This window comes from Zophobas morio, unplaced genomic scaffold (genome assembly GCF_036711695.1).
Source record: "Zophobas morio isolate AGI-343-1 ecotype UQ-CSIRO unplaced genomic scaffold, CSIRO_AGI_Zmor_V1 ptg000011l, whole genome shotgun sequence".
Taxonomy (NCBI): domain Eukaryota; kingdom Metazoa; phylum Arthropoda; class Insecta; order Coleoptera; family Tenebrionidae; genus Zophobas; species Zophobas morio.
In genome coordinates this window covers 1,310,838-1,334,849 of record NW_026972116.1, presented here as the reverse complement: position 1 = coordinate 1,334,849, position 24,012 = coordinate 1,310,838, and the positions used below count along the sequence as shown (strand labels likewise).

Sequence of the window (24,012 nt, the reverse complement as noted above, 5' to 3'; positions counted from 1 at the left end):
TAATCAATAATTTTAATAATTACGGGAACAAACTGATTATTAAGTGGACACATTCAAGTTGAGTATGTATGTCAAATATTAATAAGTAGGTACTGGTTGGAGGCCCTCTGTTGAGTAATTTAGTGTTTATTTATTTATACTCAAATGTCCCTGTGTGAAAATGAATATTAAATTTTCTGGTCTAATTTGAAGGATGTTACTGTGTTTTTAAAATTATCATTTCAGTAAATTTGATTTTTAAAGCGATTACGACTTCGTTTTTTCATTATTAGATTTTAAAGGAAGTTTTTTTTTGTTTTATTGTTGATAATGAGCAGTGTTTGTTTTTGCTTTCCTCTGGAGAAGAATTTCTACATTAAAAATGGTACAGCTTCGTTGTAAATTATTTAGGGGAAAATATTTCACGATTATTCAGATTTACGTGTATCTATCACAACCAGTTTATATCATCCCTAATATATTTATATTTTCTGAAAGTAATTATATTAGTATCATGTCACAATTTTGAGTAATTAATTTCTTTTTAACGAAAGTTTTCTTGTGAGGTCATTTTAAACAAATTTATCCCATTTTACGAAACGCTGTGTCTAAGGTGAGTTGCATCTTTGTATATTTGCTAAAAATTTAATCTTAGGTTCGATTAGCAAAAAATATTTCCAACCGAAACTGTCCAAACATGCTGTCTTTCTTTTCGTGGGCCTTCCAACAGGAAAGACAGTTAAAAAGCCTGCACCAACTAAAGGATGATTCAAAATTGCACGACAATAGGGTGATAAAAGTCAAATATTGCCATATGCAATTTTTGATTAGAGATTTCATTTGATAATATCTATCGCAGCATAATAAATATGTGGCAGTAAGGAAAGATAAGTATTATATAGTAGAATTCTTTTCATTTTGATAAGAGGTTGTAAAACTGTATGTTTATGTTTCTGTCTTCGTCCGACAGACTGTATTTACGCTTTACGCAGGTATCGTTTCCACCCTCAAGGTTACTTAATAGAGAACAGGTGGTTATGGTGCTGGCAAATAGAAGTCAGACCTGATTTTTAAGACAATAATAACAGGATTAGCATTCAAGTAATGGTAATCCTATTGTAATAATCCTGTTGCAGCCTGAAAAGCTAGATTTGCCTTCTATTTTCCAGGACTATACCACATAAACGAGCATGTGGGCAAAATTGTCAGCCCATGTGACGTCAAAATGAGGTTGGTATTACTTGGGAATTTTTGGTAACATCTGGTTTTGGATTGGTGCGATCGATCAGCTGGTAGGTACCTTTAATCTATACCCAGTGTTGCCAGACGTAGCAGAATTTTGACCAAAGAGCAGCGTAGCGCAAAAAACCTGGAAATGTAGCGGAATTTTTCCAAAACCTGAAAATTGGAAAATTGGAGGGTTTTTTGTGCATTTGGGCACTTTATATTGTATTTATAAAAAATGTTATCTTGAATGGCTGGTGTAAACTTCGAAATTTTTCCCCCGTGACGACGCGATTTTTGCCTGTAGCGACCTGTAGCGGAATTTTAACTTTGGTAACACTGTCTGTACCTTTAATTATGACATGTTTGATGAGAGTCGTGTGTTGCCATTGTGTACCGTGTTTTATGTATATACCATTATTTAGTATTTGCTGTGTGTTGTGTTGCTCTGGGTAGCTTATAGTTTGATCCTACAAAAACTGTTTCGTATGGTGGTTTAACTGAACCCTTAAATATGCTAAAGAAGGTGTGTCGATTCGAAATCATAGGTTTAATGTTACACAGAAATAAAAGTTTCGTTTTAAGAAAAAATTGTAACTCGCATGACAAATTTGTGAAAAAAATATGGTGGAACTACCAAAAGAGATCACAAGAGCTTTTTTAAAACAACGAACATTAATAAGAATAAAATATTTAAAGGATAAATCCGAAAACAAAAAAATATATACAAAATTTTAAAAATTAGCTGGAACTGGTGGTATGCAAATAAAAATTATTATAAAATTTTGTGTATTTTTTACCACGACCTCCTTTATTAATATACATATACCGGCCTGTTTATTTTCCTGTTGCAAGTGTCGTCCGCATGGCGCCGTCAACGATTAAATGGCAAATAAAATACGCGCCAACTACAAAAAAATACTTCAGTTAAATGTGTCACGAGCAGAGTGAAATGAATAACCTGAGAGGGTCCACGCCGCTCGGCTGCCCCTAAGAGCGATCCTCCATCAAGAAGCTTTTCACTACTCCCTCGAGTCGTACCCCAATGCGGGTCGACACGGGGGGACGGCAGTCCCAGTTGGGGCTTGAGGGCCCGCCTCGAGATAGCAGGCTTTATTAGTTCAAGGGGGCACCTCAGTCAGATAGGTACTGGTAAACCCTCGCCATCGCCCCGTTACCTTGCTACGGCGGGCGTTTAGGCCACCACCCAGCCCGGTCTGACGCACTTTGCTAACTACCCAGTCCGTACCTACTGGAGATGGGGTTGGTTGACCTGATGAGATACGAAATAAATTTCGACCCGCAAGCCTTTTGAAGTAAATGAAAAAAGCGAGTCAACTGGGAGGTAGCTGTCATGCTCCCCAACTGCTGAGTTGATTCGTTCTAGACAACTTATTACCCGCATAGCTCCTTTACTCGAAAGTAAAGCCTTACCAGAACGCAACCGTTCCGTTACGGGTCGGACTCGTTCACGTTTCCACGTCCCAGATTTCGTGACCTGTCGAAACAAGCGGTTAGTTCAAACCGATACTCCCAGCTCTCCCTGAAGTGTCAAACGTCCTCTCACCTCCCATACGGGTAAGGCTAACTCACAACCATCCAGTTCGAAGGACTAACACACGAGTTGCTCCACACCTGGCCCGGGCTTGTTCAAGAGGCTTTCCCTTGGCCCGTGGGTACTAAGGCGGGACTGACGGTGAAGTCAGCCTGCCGTTTTCCCCACGGCCTGTCGGTGACACTCCATGGCGGGATCGGATGCGAACATCTTCCCGCCCGCGCATGCCGCCGGCTTCCTCAGCTCCTTAACTGCCCCAGAGCCTTCACCAGCCGGGACCAATGTCGTAGAAGTACCCTGTGCCAGCTTCTTAACTCAGTTAAGCGAGATTGGAAGCTACGGTGAGCCTCCGCCAGAGCTCCCGTCACTAAAAACAGCCTGTACCTCGTCAAGGTGGCTGTTAACATTGAGCAAGAGAAGCTGTGTGTTCGCTTCTTTGTTCCATAAAGAATGTAGTTCCTGTAAATGTACCGGAGGATCATACTGCTCCTCTCACATCCCCCTGACGTAGGTAATGCTTACCAGCTCCAGTTTCCTAGTGCCGAAGGAGCCAAGTCCGTCAAGAGTGCAGTCAGAATGATCTCTTGCAATAATCTGCAATGATGAAATACACCATAGATTTGCATTGAAGTTCCAAGTCACAGAACCCAATTTCAAGCCCTAGCAACTGAAGCCAGGAGGCCCAGTACCGCACCATAGCGCACTTCCGTTTCCCAACCGAGTTTTGGACAAAAGGCATAGTAGAAGCAAAAGAAACGTGGGAACTAGGAACATATTGGAAAGTTGGCAAATTTAATTTGAATTTGAATACTTACGTTACGACTTACAATAATTTTAGATAATGGTATATTTGTAAACATTTTCTGATATTAAAACTCACACTAGTGACATGTTATTAACCTAATGTGACAAATGCATTTGACATATACCTGACCGTTGAGTGGCGCCGATGTGGAAACATCTGGCGTTTCTCCAAGATCAAAATAGTTATTTACATTACAAGCTGCGTAAGGAAACTTTTTTGTCGAGGTGGATTTGACGGGCCGAGGCAACGCCGAGGCCCGGCAAACCTCCGAGACTTAAGAAAGGAGTTACGCAGCGTGTATTGTATTACGTTTTTTCTGCTACCGACACCAGTAACACTAAAAAGTAATAATTCTAGTAACTAAAAAATATTTAAGAAATTATCAGGAACTCATTGAACGTATTCATTTCCGTAGCAACAAGATAAAAAAATTTGTTTACAAGTGAAGTTTTCTAATAAAAAGTAGTTGTTCAAAGTGAAAAATGAGTGATTCAAGTCATTTACAGGCAATAGAAGAAGCTGCCAATATTGCTTGCGCTTGTCTGTTACCTGAAAAATCGAAATTCCGTTATAATGAAACTTACAACGCATTTTCAATTTGGTATACATCACGAAACATTCAAGATGTTAATGAAACCGTAATGTTTGGTTATTTTAAGGAAAGATCCGAAGCCCGCAAGTCTCCTAGCAGTTTATGGTGTGAATATTCAATGCTGAAATTAACGTCGTGTCAGTTCTGTTTGTTACCTCAATTATATAAGAAAATGTTGGAAGCTCATGCAGTTGATGAAAATGTGACAGTTACTAATTTTGAAATAACTTCAAATAATAATCCTTTAATAAATATTACTGAGTGTAGTGTTACAGTTAATATTAATAAATAATTATAAAAGAAACTATTGCTGTAAAATGAAATTATTGACATTTCTCTGACATTCTACTACTTTCATTACTTTTTTGTCCTGGCAGCGTAAGTAACACTTACGCCCTTAGTAACCTACTTACGGAGCTAGCAACGAGGTTGCCCTATTTACTTCACTTACGCTTACATCAGTGTCACTGGAGCAATAAGATTCATTTACGCTATCGGTAGCAGAAAAATAGTATATAATATTACATATCGAGGCGGAAAGTGTTTCATTACCGTCGAACGCCAGATTGTTGGACCGAGACGCGTAGCGTCGAGGTCAACAACAGGCGTGAGACGGGAATGAAACACGTCCACCGAGTGTATGTATACTATTTTATTCACAATCATTATAAATAAAAATAAATGGAAATAAAAATTCACTTCACTCATTTTATAATTAGACAGCAGGCGTTCCATGTCAAACTTGACATTATAATTTTTTCAAGTTTTTTATTAAATTATTTGAGGCAAATACGCTAAATAAAATGTCTTCAGATTTGCTATGGGCACCTGTAGCTTTATTTAGGTTGTTTTCCAACCATACGCTGGGGTAGAAGTGGGTGTTTATCTAAGGAACAATTTATTTGAAAATCAAACAATACTACAGAAATCAAGCCTTCACTGGCGTGGAGGTTCGCAAAAAACATGGCCGACTAGTATAAAGATTATGGCCTGTCCAAGAGGTACGATACGTGTTGCCATCTATTAATAATTACACTTAATAATTTAGCAAAATTTTAATTTGACTTGACATTATGGGACTTCAAAACGTGTAATGGTGGTTTGTTTCGGTATGAATGCCTTTGTGCCTTTCAAAAGGTGTTAATAATTCTTTTGTCGTTTTTGAATTATTAATAGATGGCAGCACGTAATGTACCTTTGACATTCCTTTGGACAGGCCATAATCTTTATACTAGTCGGCCATGGCAAAAAATTTGCCGACCTCCGACGAGGTTCGTACAGATGACAAACAATTGCTCACTTTCAAACTTCAAAAAAGTTGGCAAATGACATATTACATACCGATTGTGAATAAAATGAAATGTTTGATGTATTATTATACAGGAAAAATTAAACCAGTAAATACAGATTGTTTGCATTAAAAATTAAAAAGTTCAGTTAATAGTGTCGTCTGTATTTGTTCTTTTCGAGTTCGAATGGTAAAAAAAGATTTTGGATATTGACACGGAGAAACCCACAAAAAAGAACTTGAGCAAGCTATTAAGTATTTGAGAAACAGCAAAGATACTAACACCCCTAATAACAGACATATGGGAGAAACAAAGTATTCCTGAAGAATGGAGAAATGGGAATATAATAAATCTACCCAAAAAAGGAGATGCAAAATCTGTAAGAACTGGCGAGGGGTAAGTGCTATGTACAATAAATAAAATAGTAGCATGCATTATACACCAAAGAATAATAGGGGAAAACCATATACTGGTTTTTATTGAGTTCGCGAAAGCCTTCGACAGTATTATTCACGTAAGTCTGATTCAGAAGCTGATCAAGCTAATATGTACGATGATGCGACATGCCAAATACTGCAAGAGACCGTTTATCAGATAAAATAAAAATACAGAAAGGTGTTGAGCAAGGATGTATTCTATCGCCCATGTTATTCAATATATGTTTAGATTTTATATATTAATGAACAAAACAATAGGAAAAAAAACGGAATTGCGTGGAGTTACTTTCAGGGAAAAAGATTAATAGACCTCGAGTACGCAGACGACATTTGATTAATTTCAAGACCAATTGAAGATATGGGAAAAAGGTTACAAAATTTAGAAGAAAAAGCAATGAAACTTGGACTTGACATAAATGTATAGAAAACAGTTGAAATGAGAATAAACATGGAAGAAAAGCCAGAAAAACTCTACCTAAAGGAAAAGGAAATACAAAAAATAGATCAATTTTGCTACTTAGGCAACATAATCAGTAGGGAAGAAGGAGCAGAATTAGACACAAAACAGAGGATATAGAAAGCATAAGGAGCGTTTGCGAAAATGAAAAATATCTAGCTATCATCGAAGCTCAGCCTACGAACGAAAAGACGAATTTTCAACAGTAACGTTAAGTTAGTGCTATTATACAGATGTGAAACATGGTCTGTTACTAAAAACAACCTAAATAAACTGCAATCTTCTAGCCCAAAACCATCACGAATAAAGAGCTATGGGCTAGATTTGTGCAAGAACCAATAAGAAAGGAAATAAAACTAAGGAAATGGAACTGGATAGGGTACACTTTGAGAAAACAACTTGATGACATCCACAGACATGCACTGAAATGGACTATGGAAGGAGAACGAAACAGAGGAAGACCACATTTAACCTAGAGAAGAAAAACGGAAGAGGAACGCAAGAAAATAGGGAAAAGATGGAAAGAACTGGCAAGAATGGCGAAGGAAAAAAAGGGTGGAAGTGCTTCGTAGAAGCCCTATGCTCCGTAACAGAGTAAAAGGATTTCATATACTTACATTCTTATCTAGGTAGCTAATCGCTGCTCCCTTCATTAAACAACGCGCTTCAACACTCGACACAACACGCATTTTATGAGGCGAATGAAGCAAACTCGAAGCTTGATGTCCGTTAATATGCAAACAACTTCCAATCTTTATATATAGAAGGCAATGTTCCGACTGACCTATTAACCAAACCGCTAATGCTAGAAAGTTGAAATTTGGAGAGAATGTTCATTTATGCTGGAGGCATCGTTTAAGAATGGATTTCTCGAAATTCATCCCCTAAGGGGGTGAAAAGGAGTGATAGAATTTGTAAAGGACCAATACTGTACATTTACATCGTTACGTGAAATCTGGTATTAATTCTGTTCAATACAAATAATGAAATACGTATTTAAGCATTTTCCGATATTCAACCCCTAAGGGGGCGAAAAGGGGTGCGTATTGGCAAAAATATTTTAATGGTAATGTTTATTTAAAACCTGGTATTAATGCTCTTCAACACAAACAACGAAACACATATTTAAGCATTTTTGAAGATTCGACCCTCTAGGGGGGTGAAAAGTGGTGTCTTAAGTTTGGGTGACTAAATTTGTATAGGAACAATATTTCTACTATAAATTGAAATTTTTACGTGAAACTTGCTATTAACGTTCTTCAACACAAATAATGAAACTCGTCTTTAAGCATTTTCTAAAATTCAATCCCTAAAGGGGTGAAATATGGAGGCTAAATTTCTATGGGAAAATATTTCTATTGTATATCTAAATTTTTACGTGAAACTTGGTTTTAATGCTCTTCAACACAAATAATGAAACACGTAAATATTTGAGCATTTTCCGATATTCAACCCCTAAGGGGGTGAAAAGTGATGGCTAACTTTATATATGGGAACATTATTTCTATTGTAAATTTTTGACGTGGAATTTAGTACCTATTAATTCATAATGAAACACGTATTTAAGCATTTTTGAGATTCAACCCCTAAGGGGGTGAAAAGTACTGGTTAAGTTTGTATGGGAAAATATTTGCATTGTATATTTACATTTTTACGTGAAACTTAGTATTAATGCTCTTCAATACAAACAATGAAACACGTATTTGAGCATTTTCTAAGATTCAACCTCTAATTTTTAAGAGGCTGAAAAGTACTGGTTAAATTTGTTTGGAAAAATATTTCTGTTGTAAATTTAAATTTTTACGTGAAACTTGATATTTAATTAATAATCTTCAATACAAATAATGAAACGCGTATTTAAGCATTTTCCAAGATTCATCCCCTAAGTGAGGGAAATGTGGAGGCTAAGTTTGTATGGGAAACATATTTCTATTGTAAATTTAAATTTTTAGGTGAAACTTGGTATTAATGTTCTTGAATACAAATAATGAAACACGTATTTAAGCATTTTCCGAGATTCATATGGGAAAAATATCTCTACTGTAAATTTAAATTTTTACGGGTAACTTGGTATGAATACTCTTCAACACAAATAATGAAACCCGTATTTCAGATTCTTTCGAGATTGCAACCCTAAGAAGATGAAAGAGGGTGACAAATGTGTTATGAGCAAAAATATTTTTATGTTGATTTTTACTGGAAATTGTATTAGTGCGCTTCAACACATTTTTTACTTAAAGGTTGGTAATAATTAGAGCTGTGCGGTCGAAATTTATTTATTCCCACTACCCGTCCACAGTGCAGGAGGCTACAGCCTTGCCTTACTCTCTTCTCGCTTACCAATTGTGCATTATTTTTGATAATGTACACAAATACTTAGTTTTATTTTCAACGAGACCGACACTTGAAAATTATTAAAACTATTATTATTACTATTTTGTGGATATGGATTTCGAAATCATCAACTGACGATCACTTCATATTTGTTTTCTCATAATTTTCTTCGCGATACATAACATCGGCTACAAGCTACTGGTCGGCCGTAGTGGGAGGCAATACGGAGCATTTAAATTTCAACCGCCTAGCCTTAGTAATAATCTAATAATGCTCTTCAACACAACGAATCGTCTACGCGAGCGAAGCCGCGGGCGAAAAGCTAGTACACTCATAAACGGTATGAGTTGAAAAAAGATAAAGTTGAGGCTATGAGGCTAGTCTTATTTCCGTACTTGCAATAGTGATAATAGACAACAATATTTGCGCGCCCAGCACGTGCGATTGCAATGCACTGTACATTTGCAGTATTCAAAATTAGGCCGTTGATTGTTTTACCGACAAATCAACAATAAATTGATTCAAAATTTCGGTGACAGAATTTTGTGTTAAACGTGCTTACGTTTGCGTGTGTCGAGTTAGTGCTTTGTGCTTGTTTTAATTTGATTTCGGTAATCGTTATTTAAGGTTACGAGTAAATTATCGCAAATCGGAATTTTTCTCTACTAACGTTTAATAACAATGACCGTTCCAGAATCCAGCAAGGTGCATGAACTCGGGTACAAAGTAATTCTTAGGGACACGAATGATGTGGTAGACTTTTTAATAAATAATTGTGTTTTTCCATTCTCACGTATGATGGATGATAAATTAAAACGGCCGATTCCAGATTTGAGTAAATCATTAACTGATCTATAAAAAAATTTAAAATAAATCCAGAGTATTTATCAATTTTTTTCGTTTAGTTTCTTGTCATATTCGATTTATTTTATGTTGTATTTGTCTTTTTTTCGATATTTTTTATTCACAGTTTATTTTATTTTTGTTTTTGTTAGAATTAATATTTAGTTTTTCCTGACTACGTTTTCTTTTCCTTTTGTCCTGTCATTTCCAAATTTGTTTAACTGACTAAACAGAAAGAAAATATTTAAGTAAAATTGCATTATTTATATTTTGGAGCGTTTTGTGCTTTGCCTCATCAACTTTTCAAGTCATGAGCCGCCCCTGTTTGCGTTAATACTGTGTGTCTAACGAAGATAAAAACCGAAACATACCAGATGTCTTAATTGGTACAGTTCTACAACACCTTGCAAAAATATAAAAAATTCTACTGTACAACTCGGTAGTGTAGTTGGAAAGGCACTTGCCTGGTAAACGAGGGAACCTAAATTCAAATCCCTCTTCTTGATGCTGGACATTTTTCTCACCTTCATTCATCTACAGAGTGTAAAATTTTTGAACATTTACATGTAAAAACAGAAATTTGAAAATATTGGTCCCCTAATTATTTTAGAGCAAAACATTAAATATAAACATTGTAGGGAACTAAAAGCTGCATTTTACTACAGTTCATATAATTTTAAAGAAACAACGCGCAAAATTTAAATCTTATAAATAACTATGAAAGATACGAACAGATTTTTGAGGAGGACGAAGAAGGGAAAATGTTGTTTTACGAAACTATCATGACGATGGCAAATAATAACAGAAATTGTATTCTCGAAATTTAATTTAGCGACGAATGTACTTTAAATGGTAAAGTAAACTCACAAAAGTACCAATATTAGAATACAGAAAATCAACATTTATTCTTGCCAACTAACACCATATCGTCATAGTGTAAATGTAACACGAGATGGGCCGGTCGTCATCATATCATTGTATAGTAGACCAAAAGCTATAAAGTTATATGGCCATCATAAAATCATCCTATTATGTCGAAGTTAAGTTGTTTACAATAGAAACGGTTTTAGGGTCGTAAATAACGTGTCCACTGCAGGTCGACCGGCTGTTGTGCTTTCGTTCAGGGGCGGCTTTCACTAAATATGTAAATCCACCACTGCATTATTTCTTTACTACCTGCAGCCTGAGGGTTCAGAAATAACCATTCGCTTTGAAAGCCGGCCCTGTTAAATGTGACCAAGAAATGTTTAGAGGACGATTTATTGCCAACCGGTAAGCTTATTGCGAACCACACAAAGGGGATATTTATTTACGGTCAACTACTTTTATGATGGTCATATAACCTTATAGCTTTTGGCCTAGTATACTATATTTTATTCCAAACCATTTAAATGGTACGCACCATTTAAATTTGCTGCAAGGAAGTGTAGTACCAGCTACCTACTAATGATTTAGGAATTGATGAGATTTGGTTTCAATAGGATGGTTCTCTGATCCACAATGCACATTTTGTAATGGATTGTTTAAATACCACCTTTCCCGTAATTTGGTACCGATCGATCATTCGAATGATGTTTTTTTTTGGAGCGGGCACTTGCAAAACTGTGTTTACATCAATGGAACGACTTACAAGATGTCGAAGATTTAAAAGCGGCAATAACTACAGAAAGTGTTTGAATCAGTTGTTACCAATTAGCGACACCGTGAAGAATCTTTTATTATCGCAATTAGGGTATATAATTTTTTTTCACCTCCTGATAGAGTGAATATTGTCTCCTTAGGAGTGGAATTTCCCAAACTATTTTCTTAGTGTGTGCTTACATAACAAAATGAACCTACTGCCCAAATTTCATGTTTATAACTTCAGTAGTTTACGCTCTGCGCTGATAAATCAGTCAGTCACGACCATGGTACAAGAAGACGTGATATGATATTGCGCATTTTCTGTGACGTCAGATTACGTACCCTAATAACGTAAGGGTATGTAATTTGTGACTCAGGGAAGCATATTTTCAATTTCCTAGTCGAAAGTACTACCTATTTAATGGCCGACCCATGGTAGAAGGAGACATGGTATAGGCATCCGATGTACCAATTTAAAAATCGTCTGCGCGTTCATTTGTGACGTCAGGTGGCATCAACGACCTTGTGAGCTTCGCTAGGGAAGTCTAGGAAATTTTAGCTTGAGTTGTCATCGCTCTGTCCAATACGTCAATTAGTTGTCGGCTAACGAAAGTAAATGAACTTAATAATGATTAAAATCTAATTATTGAAAGTTGAACGGTCCAAAAATGTGGTTTCGTGTCAATTTCGATAAATGTGGGACATCAACAAATGCAAATACCAATTTACTCTTATCACTGGAGTGTTGAAAAGAGGTTTTTGACATATTTATGTTCAGTTCTCTCCACAAACCTAAATTCTGCGATACATCACACATACCACTGCAACAACTGAATAATCACAAATAAATTTTTGCAATTTAAAGAATGTATCTAAAGGTCACACAACTTGAACCCTTCAACATCAAAGATACCACCGCAAGCCTTCGCATCCTGTAAAGGTATGTAATCTGTGCCCATGGTCCAAGAAGACATAGTATGATATTGCGCATTTTGTCTGAGGTCATGTGGATCTCATGACCGCCAACTTTAAATTCTGCTGGTTTGTTGCATGTTCGTATTATCACTATCAACGAACGATGGCAAATTTTGAACACATGTTATTAGAATCTGAATTCAGCTTAGTACATTCGAAGATAAGTTAGCCCATGATTAAAAACTGAACCGAATCTCAACCTCCGTTGTAACCTCACATATCACTGATAAATTGACATTTGGCAGCTTTCGTCAGAGACAGCGGTTCAAGCCAGAGATATGTAAAAGAATGTTCAAGCACAGTTTTTCAAGGCAATGTGACGTCACATGGCTGGTGCGCAAAGCGTACGAAAATTCATCCACCTGAGTAGCATACCATGTCTTCTTGTACCATGGTCAGGACAAACACTTTTAGATCGGGACATTTTTTTAACTCTGAATATGTATGTATGAAGAAAGTAAGTAGACTATTAATCTCTTACTTACGTTAAGTTTTATAAAACACACAACAATGCATGGAAACTATAGAACCAAAATAACTACATATTTGATTTTGTAGAACAAGAAATTCCAAAGTAGTTAGAATGAAATTAATGAGGAAAGAGTTTGTTTTATTTCTTTAGTGGTGTTTATACTCAACACATCGAGTTTTTACATTTTTGTAAAATGTCTTACAACAATGATAATTCAAACAAGTTCACATTTATTACTGTATTTTTTTTAATCAAGTACGTTGACGTAACATTGGTTACATATATGCGTCATTTTCATTCTAACGATTTGATTCAATTTTAATCCGTTAACGTAGGATTTTTCATCGAATTCCATTAGTTAGGGCATATTTATTTAAGGGTGGCGTCTGGTTCGGTTTCGCCCAATACTAAATACACTGAAAACATCGTCGTAGTTTCCGGAATTGCATTTTTAAAATACTGAAATCTCCAACCAAGTCAGAATCTAAGTAAACCTGCAGTCTGCTACCGCATCACAGCTCGTTTAATGCCGATTTCTCGTTTCCATAGATTTTGACTTTTCGCGAGTTATTTACCTCAGTCGTGGATTTTTTAATATTATAAATGGTATCAAAAGAAAGCTGACACTTTTCCCCAGGGGACCTCCTATCTCAGAATGCAAAAAACTTCAGCACTTCGTCAAAAAATGCATCAATGTGCCGGTTAAAATGTGATGTAAAAGTTGTTCAACTTTATAATTTTTTTTTGTAAAAACTGCATACTAGATATGAATATAAATATGGAGGTCCCCTGGACTGAAGTTTGTTAATTCGAAATATATTTTTTTTAAAGCGATATATCTCATATTTTTAAAATGCAACTCCGGAAACCGCGACGATGTTTTCAATGTATTTAGTATAGGGCTAAACCGAACCAGACGCCAGCCTTAAAACATGTTACGAGTACTTCGAAAATTTTGAATGGCGATTTTCGAATTATTATTTGCGTCGCGTAACTTTTATCACGTGTGCGTAAAGTAAATTCAAACGGGGGATTTAATTTGTGTTTGGTTTGCTATTATTTGTATATCAGAAAAATCAGAACCTTTGATCTCCCAAACGCGAGATCTAATTTGTCCTACCGAGTCAGCCTTCGCTTGACCACTCATTTCAATTTGTTGTTGCGTGATTTAAGTCGGTTGTTGTCTCGTTTTAATTGATTGCTACATCATTAAATTTGTTGTTGCGTCGCTTAGTTTGTGGTGCGTCGTTTAATTAGTTATTGCGTCATAAAAATTTTTGTTGCGTCGTTTAATTTGTTGTTGTGATGTGTAATGTTTGCAACATTACGTTGTTTCATTTTTGTCGATGGCACATTGTTGTAATATCTTGATATTGCCATCCATTTGTTTCACCTAGGATTTTGTGCCTTTACCGTGTTTACGTATTATTTGCGATGCTTCTAATATTCGTTCCCTGTTCTTAGGCTCAAATTGAAATAAGCCCTTGGGGAGTTATTTCTCATTGTTTTTCCTATTTAGTATTTTTAATTCCTTCACTCTTCCCAGTCCACAGTGCGCTAATTTGCATACACGCGTTCCGCCATTTTTCAAATCACAAAGTAAGTTCAGTTCCATTTTGTTGATAAATTTTCGCGAGTTTTTAAAAATTTGTTCACGTCAGTTTTTGGTGCAATGTTTGAGTTATCACAACATGTAAAATCCCTCTGTTCAAAAAACAATTCTATACCCGGCATCTAAAATAAACACCTGCATTTAATATATCAGCAGATATTGTCACAATGTTGTTAATCCGAATCCATAACAGCAGCAGCAGTAACTCTGGATACGTTAAACCACACATATTTTTATTTTTATTTATAGGTGTATCATATGAAAATTACAAAAATTAAATTTTATAATATTTTGAAGGATCTTTGTTGCTTCGACTGCACTTCAGGGGTGAGGCCAATTTCTAACGTATTCTATTCAGAATTTAAAATAATTTATAAGTTTGTAAAAAATAAAATATATTTATGTAAAACAAGTAAAACACTGACTGCCAGTCGAAATATATTTGTGAAATTTTAGCTTAAATGGGAAATGACGCATCCGATTACTTAAATAAAAACCGTGATACAATGAAGAAAACAATCTTTGACTTTTTGGACACTTAATTTCTAACACTAGTCTTTTTGTCAAAATTTTCTAATATATATGTGTTTTATAATTATTTTAATCGTCATCTGAGCAAATAACTTAGTAGATATTCAGGTGTAAGTTTTTTGCAGTGCCTAAAAAGATTATTCTACAACTGTACTTATGGTTTCATATTTGCTTTCCTTTTTTTTCATACGTTACGCTACAGTGATGGCTACGAAAAAGTACTTACTGCGGTAAAGGTAGTTAAGGACAGAGTAACAAATTTCCCAGCTGTTAAAACCACCGGCTTTTTAGTTCTTTCCAAAAATATTTGCATATTTTTTCTTAGTTTGAAATCCGCTTCATACCAGTTTGACATATAAAAATACTGCCCAACTGAATTGCTCTGAAAATTCATAATTAGACTAAATTTAAAGGAAGATACTAAATTACGTTTGTGATAATGTCGTGTCCATACCAACAATACATAGCAATTTGACACATCATGCAAGAAAAATAAATAACCAGAAAAATAAACTGCAGACTCGGAACTGGTACCTGCAAACCAAATTGTAATATTTTTACCTGAACTACTCGTTAGTACTTACAACAATCATTTGAAACCCAGTAAAGCATATAACAATAATACTAGCGAAAAATTGCAAGAAAATGCCTTTGGAAAAAATGTCTTCAACTGTGTAAGCAAAAGCTACAATTGCTTTATGATATTCAACGCAGTGCTGAAATTTTTCTTGTATTTGTTTTTTGGCGCTCTCATTATAAGTTTTATAGTCTGTAGTTTTAAGATTTTCTTTTAAGATATCAAATTCCGCTGAAACTACTGTTATTAACATACAAGTCAAAATATCAATACTTGAGTTGTTATATGCACTGACAACAACACTCATTATTTGAAAAACCACAGTAGGATAGTAGTACTTTTTAATGTCATAAGGTAACCACCCTGGTAATGGTAAAGTTTTTTCTTCTTTGTGGTCCACGTATGGTACTAGAGTGTAAAAAAACACCACCAAAACACACAAAATTCGAAAAATTTTCGCTACAAGCTGACAGGAACTGACTCGCGTTTTAACCAACATGAGTCTTTCTAATGGATGCCCATAAAAAATATTTCCAGCAAGAGTATCTTCAATATCGAACATTTTTTTCTTATAGTACACAAAATTTGTAAGTTTGCATAAAAAGGTAAAATGCGTCATAAAAAAAAGTAAAGTTTCAGTTAGCTTCGATAAATTTTTTCGATCAATAACCATTTGTACAATCATTGAGAAGAGTTGTCCATAAGCAACCAATAAATTAAACAGGGAACTTAATCTGTAAAGCAATGCGTGCTTTCTGTTGCGACGCGGATAAAATCCAGAAAGTAACAATAGTATTCTTTCGATTTGGAAAGCGTTGCGGAGGTCGTAGTCCTAAAAAATATTTTTTACTAAGACTAATTACTTTAAAATATATGTACTTGAATGGAGAATTCCATTGTTGCCTGTTGCTCGGTAAGGACTAAACGTTTCATATATATGTTTACTAAAAATTAAAATAAAAATCAATTTAATTACTGATCGAATGTTACGAACGAAACAAATCTCTTAGTACTTGTTTTCTTAAATAATTGATCCACATTTAAAATGGTAATTGCAGTATTGAGCAATGGTAAAGGGTTAATTATAGAGGGTTTACTTGAATTGCCGGTATTTTAGTACATATGATTAAATTTTGAATATTTAAATAGTGATTAGAAGCCTTAGAAATTAATGTAGATTTTAAAAGCAAGTATTTTTTATTGTATGGTATTTGTAAATTTAAAATGGCAACCTAATTTTTTCATGTGGTAATCTTTCTCATATAATATAGACATCATTTCAAGTCATGACATTATCGTCCAAAATTCATAATATTCATTAGACAAATATCTATCATATGATAACAGAAAATGTTATAAGTGTAATTGTTTCAAATAGATCATTTATAAAATAACTTTTGAACAAAAGGTAGACAGACAAATTGATCTAAAGTTATTTATTAGACAGAAGTTCTTTCGGCCTTAAAGTACAATCAAACCAATCCAGTTTCTTAGACAAGGTATAAAATTTAATTTTGCGAAGTTCATTTTTTGATGCTAATCCCTATAATAACTTAATATAAATAGGTATGAACAATTAAACACAGGTAAAGAAGCATGTTTCACTTAGGTTTCAAGTGAGTTTTTCTTAAAAATTTTGTGACGTCACCAGCTTTTGGTAGGAACAAGTAGGTATATCAGGTTGACTAGGTACGTGATTTTATTTTAATCAATAAAATAAATTGCTTAATACATTAATTTGATGAAACACCTAGTACAAATAATGGTGAATTAATAAATCACAAGTGTAGATGCATACTGTTTCACACATTTTGGACAGGATTTAGCTAGCAAAATTTTGAGATGGTGTCAACAATTTTTGAAGAGAATAAAAAAAAGTTTATTAGCGATTAATTTATCATGTAATCTTGAAACAAGATTTTAGAGCGGTTGGTTCTGTAGTTTTCAAGTCAAATACTAAAATGTCGTTTTATATTTTTTATTTTTTTTAACGTTCGTTAAAAAAAGTGTAACATTTTTTATTATTTTTTGTTTATAAAGGATACGTTTATTTCATCGCACTAGAAGCGTGAACAAAAGTGTCGTAGCGTTTCATTTTTTCACGCATTTGAGTGAAAAAAAGTGTCGTAGCGTGTTATTTTTTAACGGAAGTAAAACATAGAAGCCTGCCGTTGCTATAATTCATCAACACAAGTGGTTTGTATTAATTTTCTCGGTGTGTTGTGGTAATTTGGACAATGGAATCGGACAGCGGTGATGATTTCTCGTGCACCCCCGAAAAAATTGTCAAGACGGCAAATACGGCTACATTTAATATCTATGTTCCAAAATAAAAAGTTTTTAAAGATGGTGGGTGTTGAGTTTTGTTACGAACGCGAAAATAATTTTGTATGCGACTCGTGAGTTAAGTGGCGGATTTGCGCACTCGCCTTCGGTTCGTGCGGCAGATTTTCCTTCTCGTAAAAAAAAGATACACTTTACTCACTAGTTGCATAAATAGTATTTATCAATCGTCAAAAAAGGGCGATTTAATAACCCCAACTTAATAAAATAAATAAATAAATTTAATACAAATTAAATATTTCGTTACTTATAAAATAACATTCTCCTACAATTTGACTTCGAAGCTACAACACCGAATGCTGCAAAATCTTGCAAACGTTTGAAGGTTTTCGAAAGCATGGTAAATTGTTAATCAAAATGTATCTGTTTATCACTCCCAAAAGATTTTGCTGATTAATTCTAATTAAAATGTTCAAAATATTATGAATCTATACTTTTATGTTTATAATTTTAAGATTGATTAACACAGGGTAACTCAAAAACATATTTTACTGATCAAAGCAACAACGGCTCACCAAATTTTTCCGAACATTTATAGCATAGCACTGTTATTATTAGTACTACACTAAACTGATGGCTAAAATATTGATGGCGTCATCACAAAATTTTGTTAACAGAAAAACTCACTTGAAACTAATTTTTCGAAGAAGTTGTACTGTGAATTGAAAACGGGTAGATACACTGGAATTATGTAAATGTTTTTAGCTTGAAGGAGGAAACTTAATTTATAGTAAGTTGCAAATATGACATATGTACGTTGTCGGCGTCGCGATACAAATCTATGTTTTTTAAATTCCAATTCAAATTTTTTCAAATCATACAGATAGATCATTAAATCATAATTACAATGATATAAACACTATGATAAAAGTTTAAACAGTTATTTCTAGAAATTATCTAGATAATGGATTGGTCGTATTTTTAAGAATAAACTGGCTGTCAGTAAATACGTAGTATATGGTTTTGAGAAGAAGGAACCGTAAGATATTCCTTAGAATAATATGTTTATTAAATTACTTATATTTCTTGTTTTGATTAAGTGCAAAATTAAATGTAATATTATAAAGCAGGAGCACTGTGTAATTTTAGATGTTGTGACATTTAATTGTCAAGATAAAATTTTGGATACTTAAAAAAATATTACAAAATATTAAATATAAAAACCAACGAACTGTTGAACAAAACGTTTGGAATTCCGGGTCATAGTGGACTAGCAACATTTGAATAAAATTAAAAAAATCAAAATTCATTGAGAACGCGTTGGCATAATTGAAACATATTTTCCAAGAAAAATAAACACTGCTTTAAAATTAATATTCAATATATAAAAACTAACAATATTATTTAATGTAAAACGAGGCTTCCTGTTAAAAGCACTTAAAAAATAATTAAGTTTTATTTTACTGTAGCTTATATAGTCAAACCGAGACTACTGAATCATACGATGGAAAAAAAAGATATATCTGTATAAACGTACGTCCAAAAAATACGACTTTCAACGCCGTGCTTCAGTTGTACGACAGGCCCCAAAACCAACAGTACTTTGATGACCGATTATTTACTCTTTTGTTACACATTTTGATAAAATTCATTTATAAACACAACTTATTAGTTACTCTTCTACCATACAAATAAGTACATACTTACAAGTTACATTGAAATTACACTTTTTATAGTGAAAGCAAAAATTTCCACATTTTAAGAGACCTAAGTTTTGTATAAAACTCTGTACCTGCCCTGGTTTTAGGTTTTACAAAAACAGCTACAAAAGTGAGCAGTATTTTTACTTTTGTAAAAAAGAAGAATAAAACAATCTTAAAAATGTTAGACGTTTTTAACGAGTGCAGCAAACGCACTCCTTTAAAAACACAACTAGACTGACTAATAGCTAGGAGATTAAAATGAGTGCATGATATGCACGTCACGTAAGCCCGAACATGTTCGTGAACGCCATTTCTGCATAACTAATGTGTACTGAAACTTTCGTTCCTATCGATGTTGTTGAAATCATTCATAATTTGTACTGATTCGCAGTAGTATTTACTGTGTTACACGATAGCAGTAAAATTGGGTCGATTCAATAATAATTATTTACATAACAAGTTATTAAATTATCTTTCACTGGATGAAGGAGCATAGTAAAATTATGAAGCGCTAAAAAGCTGAGTACTTCTAAGCTCCTAAATCCAGCAGAACTTTCATAACGTTTTTTGTATAAAATTGTGTCGGAAATCGCCTAATGTGACGAGCCGTCAATTCACAAGAAATTCGCAATAAAAAGACGAAAGACAAATCCCCAGAACGTAAAAATAAAATTCGCAAATTTGAAAATCTGATTTGCCTGACATGCATGACCAAATTTGCATATAGTACCTACCATCCAAGCAGGTAATCAGAGTCAGCCATCAATCCTCTAACGTAAGAACAAAATTCGCATATTCGCAAATATCGAATATAATTGCGCTTGTCAGACATTGCGAACAACAGTTACTTTAATTAAAATTCGTACCCAAATTAAAAGAATAGCAGGCGAGATCCAGACGCATAAATCGCAACCAAAAAGTCGGAACAAAGAACGCCGCCGTTACTAACAGAAATGAAGCACTACATGGGAACCGAATGATGCATGGTGAAAAAACTGAAAAATTTACCAGTTAACCTGATCCGAACTCGCGTAAATCCGGCAGAAAAGAAATTCTATGCGGAGCGAAACTAAATCTTATAAAATCGCGAAATACAATCTAAGACGTATTCCATATAGTAGACCTTTTTATTGCACTCTAATGTCGCGAAAGTCAAATAAAATAGGCTAAAATTCCTATAAAAAACAAAACCTAGGAACCAAATTCAGCCAAGCCTCGAGGTGCCGTGGGTCGTGTTATCCTGTTTCGGGATTTTGTCCGAATTTTTGGCGAATTTTGAAGAAAACTGGACTTAGAAAAATTTGCTGAATTCAGGAACAAGTTAGAAAAATTTACATGTTATATCTATACAGTCTACTTCGGTCTCACTACCCTAATGCATTCCAAGACCAAGAGATATTCACGAAGTCCGGAGTTTCTTGGGATTATGCATGGATGGGCTTTAGAACAACCTCGAAACCGACGATCGCGACCTATCCAGAAGAAACGTGCATATGGTATTTTATTATATAATATTGTTAACTACATTATTAAGTCGGAAAACATTTTGGAGTTAATAGGTTTGAATGTTCCAAAGAAGAACTTAAGAAATAAAATAACTTTTCACCAAAGCATACCAAGATCCAATGCTGCGAAAGCGTCGCCGTTATACCAAATGTTGGAGTTCCATAAAGATATTGAGCGAAGTCTGGACATATTCGATTGCAGATTATCTGAAATCAGAAATTGCTCCATTTGATCGAAATATAATGCATTTAATCTTCGTAGAATATAATGATATATTTAAGGAGTTTAATAGTAATTCTATTCTGTTGTATAATATTTTTGTAATTTGATATTTGTAATTTGTTAATTGTATAAGCAATGCCCCTTAGTAATTGGGCTCTATGCCTGTTAAGGGACTAGAATAAATAAATAAATAAATAAATAAATAAACTTACCGCCGTTTAAATAGAGACCACCGTCGAGAGCAAGCTAGTCTAGTCTTATCCAACCGAGTCGATTAAGTTAATGAGTATCAGTCACATTGAGTTGGAATTATTCGCTCTTACATTTTCGCAGTGTAGTCAGTCGTATAAATTTGTATTACTGAGAAATAAATTGTTGAGTTTTACCTACATATATTGATCTTTATTATGTCCCAATGTCCCGACTGGAGCTATCAACGCCCAACCCAAACCACTAATGCTAGAAAGTTGAAATTCGAAGAGAATATATGTTCATTTTATACTGGAGGCATCGTTTAAGAAGAGATTTCTCGAAATTCATGCCCTAAGGGGGTGAAAAGGGGTGATAAAATTTGTACAGGACCAATATGTCTACTGAAAAATTTACATCGTTACGTGAAACCTGGTACATTTTAATTAATCCTCTTCAATACAAATAAGGAAATACGTATTTAAGCATTTTCTGAGATTCGACCCCTAAGGGGGTGAAAAGTGATGTCTAAGTTTGTATGGGAAAATATTTCAATTGTATATTTAAATTTTTACGTGAAACTTGGTATTAATGCTCTTCGACACAAATAATGAAACACGTTGTGGTGACCGAATTTAAATCAAAATTTTCGCGCTGAAATTAATTAACAGCGGCGCGAAATCACACTTGAATAATTTGAATTTTGAAAGCGCTTAGGGCTTAGTTTTGCATGTTTAGTTAGAGAGCGGCTTGGTAGACAGAGGGTAGCCCCAAACTCCGCTTGTGCTAAACCGCCCCAGGGGTACTTTGGTTGTGCTACCGTAACTTTAAAATCTTTTATATAACATTTTGCAATTTCATTTGGAATCTGCAAAACCGAATGATTTGAATTCTTGCAGGTGATTTACAGTTATAATAGACATAATAAATTTTTATTCAAAATATTTACTTGTCCCCTCCAAAAAATTGATGACTTCACCTCAAAACTTTGCCGAATAAATCCTATCTAAAATGTGCAAATTATAATGAGTCTGCACTTGTAATTTATCATTCCATTCATATTTTTTGGATTTGCATACACAGGGTGTCTAAAAAAAAATTAATGAATGCGTGAATTTATTTAATTGATTTAATCAGGAACTACAAAACCGAATGCTTTGAAATCTTGGATATATTTTACAGTTATCGCAGGCATGGTAATTTTATATATTTATTGTCAAAATATATTTCCTCATCCCCCGTTAAGAAATTGATGACGTCACCTTAAAATTTTGCTGAATAAATCCTATCTTAAATGTGCAAAGTATGATGAGACAATACTTATGATTTATCATTCCATTCATATTTTTTGGATTTGCATATACAGGGTGTCTCAAAAAAATTAATGAATGCGTGAATTTATCTTTTTTATTTAATCAAAACCGAATGTTTTGAAATCTTGGAGATGTTTTACAGTTATCATAAGCCATAAGCATGGTAAATTTTTAATCAAAATGTATTTGCTCATCCCCCCTAAAAAATTGATGACGTCACCCCAAAATGTACATAATATGATGAGTCTGTACTTGTGATTTATCATTCCATTCATATTTTTTAGATTTGCTTAACAGGTCGCTCAAAAAAATTTATGAATGAGTCAATTTATTTAATTGATTAAATCAGGAATAGTTCACTCCACTTTCCCGAAAATGTGGAGATAGAACACTGTTATTATTAGTATTATATTGAATGTAATAAAATAAATGTAATAAGAAAAAAAATAGGCATGCAGTCGTCATGTTTCCGACAGCGAGGGAAGTACTGTCTAAACTCTTTAGACCAATTTTTTCTAATCGTTGTATCGAGCTCATTTTCTGTAAAAGAATTTTTAGCGTTAACAGATGTTCTCGTTTTCGGCCTTCCGTCAGCTTGCGAATGTAAAATTTTTAGTGATTCGAAAAATGTGTGAAATTTACCCAAAATTGCCAAAAAACCTTTGGCCGTATAAGTTGATTGCGGTACATTTTTCTGATATTTAAAATATCAAATGATATATACTTACATATTTAAGCATTCGTACAAGTATGTCTTCCCGAGCTGAAAAAATTAACAAACGTGTATGTATGTAGAGTGATGTAGACGCATCTTACAACATTGTCATGAAAGTTATTACTTACTGATTAAATTAACCATTAAAGAACAAGCGGGCCCTCGCTTTTTCATCTAATCGCAGTAAAACATAGAATTTTAATGAGGTTTTAGTAATAAAAACTCACTAAAATCAATTTGTGCATTTATTCCGTTTAATTTGTCCTACAATAATCATCACACTATATGAAATAATTCAATTTGAGTTGTATAGTGATTTCTGAGTGAGATTCGAGGAATAATTTATAAATTTATTTTAACATTTAGATTTTCCATGATTCCATGGCTAATCCAAGAACACGGTCGTCGAACTGAGATGGAACGTTTCGAGACAAATCAGACCGAGAGCTAATTTCAAAATACGATTTTTAAAGCCTTTTTACAGTGAATGGGGTCGACGCAACGATTTGAAAAAAGTACTGGCTGATTGCTTTGCGTTGTCTCTACAAATGCATCACTCAATAATAGCATTAAAGTGATCTGGGAAGATATTTTAAAATTAAAACTATCTATGTTATCATTGTTTCATATACAGGGTTTCTATAAATGATTATAGGATCAAAGTAGGTCATGAAAACGTGCCGACTCCTTAGATCATATAATAAATAGATACCAATACTCAAACTGAAAGCTGTGACTAGACATGAAGCTATCTGTTGTCGTTTTCTACGTCAAGA

At 34.1% G+C, this 24,012-nt stretch overlaps 1 protein-coding gene and 1 long non-coding RNA gene across 2 annotated transcripts; one reads left to right on the top strand and one right to left on the bottom strand.

The window, feature by feature from the left end:
- Positions 1–2,692: 2,692 nt before the first annotated feature.
- Positions 2,693–16,202, bottom strand: LOC135126739 (odorant receptor Or1-like). The gene is made up of 6 exons (XM_064052857.1): positions 16,185–16,202; positions 15,313–16,137; positions 15,158–15,262; positions 14,955–15,110; positions 3,281–3,352; positions 2,693–3,217 (listed from the first exon to the last, which is right to left on the bottom strand). Exons 1-6 carry the CDS (start codon positions 16,200–16,202, stop codon positions 3,095–3,097), a joined length of 1,299 nt encoding a protein of 432 aa, XP_063908927.1. The 3' UTR covers positions 2,693–3,094.
- Positions 4,104–4,459, top strand: LOC135126643 (uncharacterized). Its single transcript, XR_010280104.1, has 2 exons — positions 4,104–4,164; positions 4,223–4,459. It is a non-coding gene; the product is annotated as an uncharacterized LOC135126643 (long non-coding RNA).
- Positions 16,203–24,012: the final 7,810 nt, after the last annotated feature.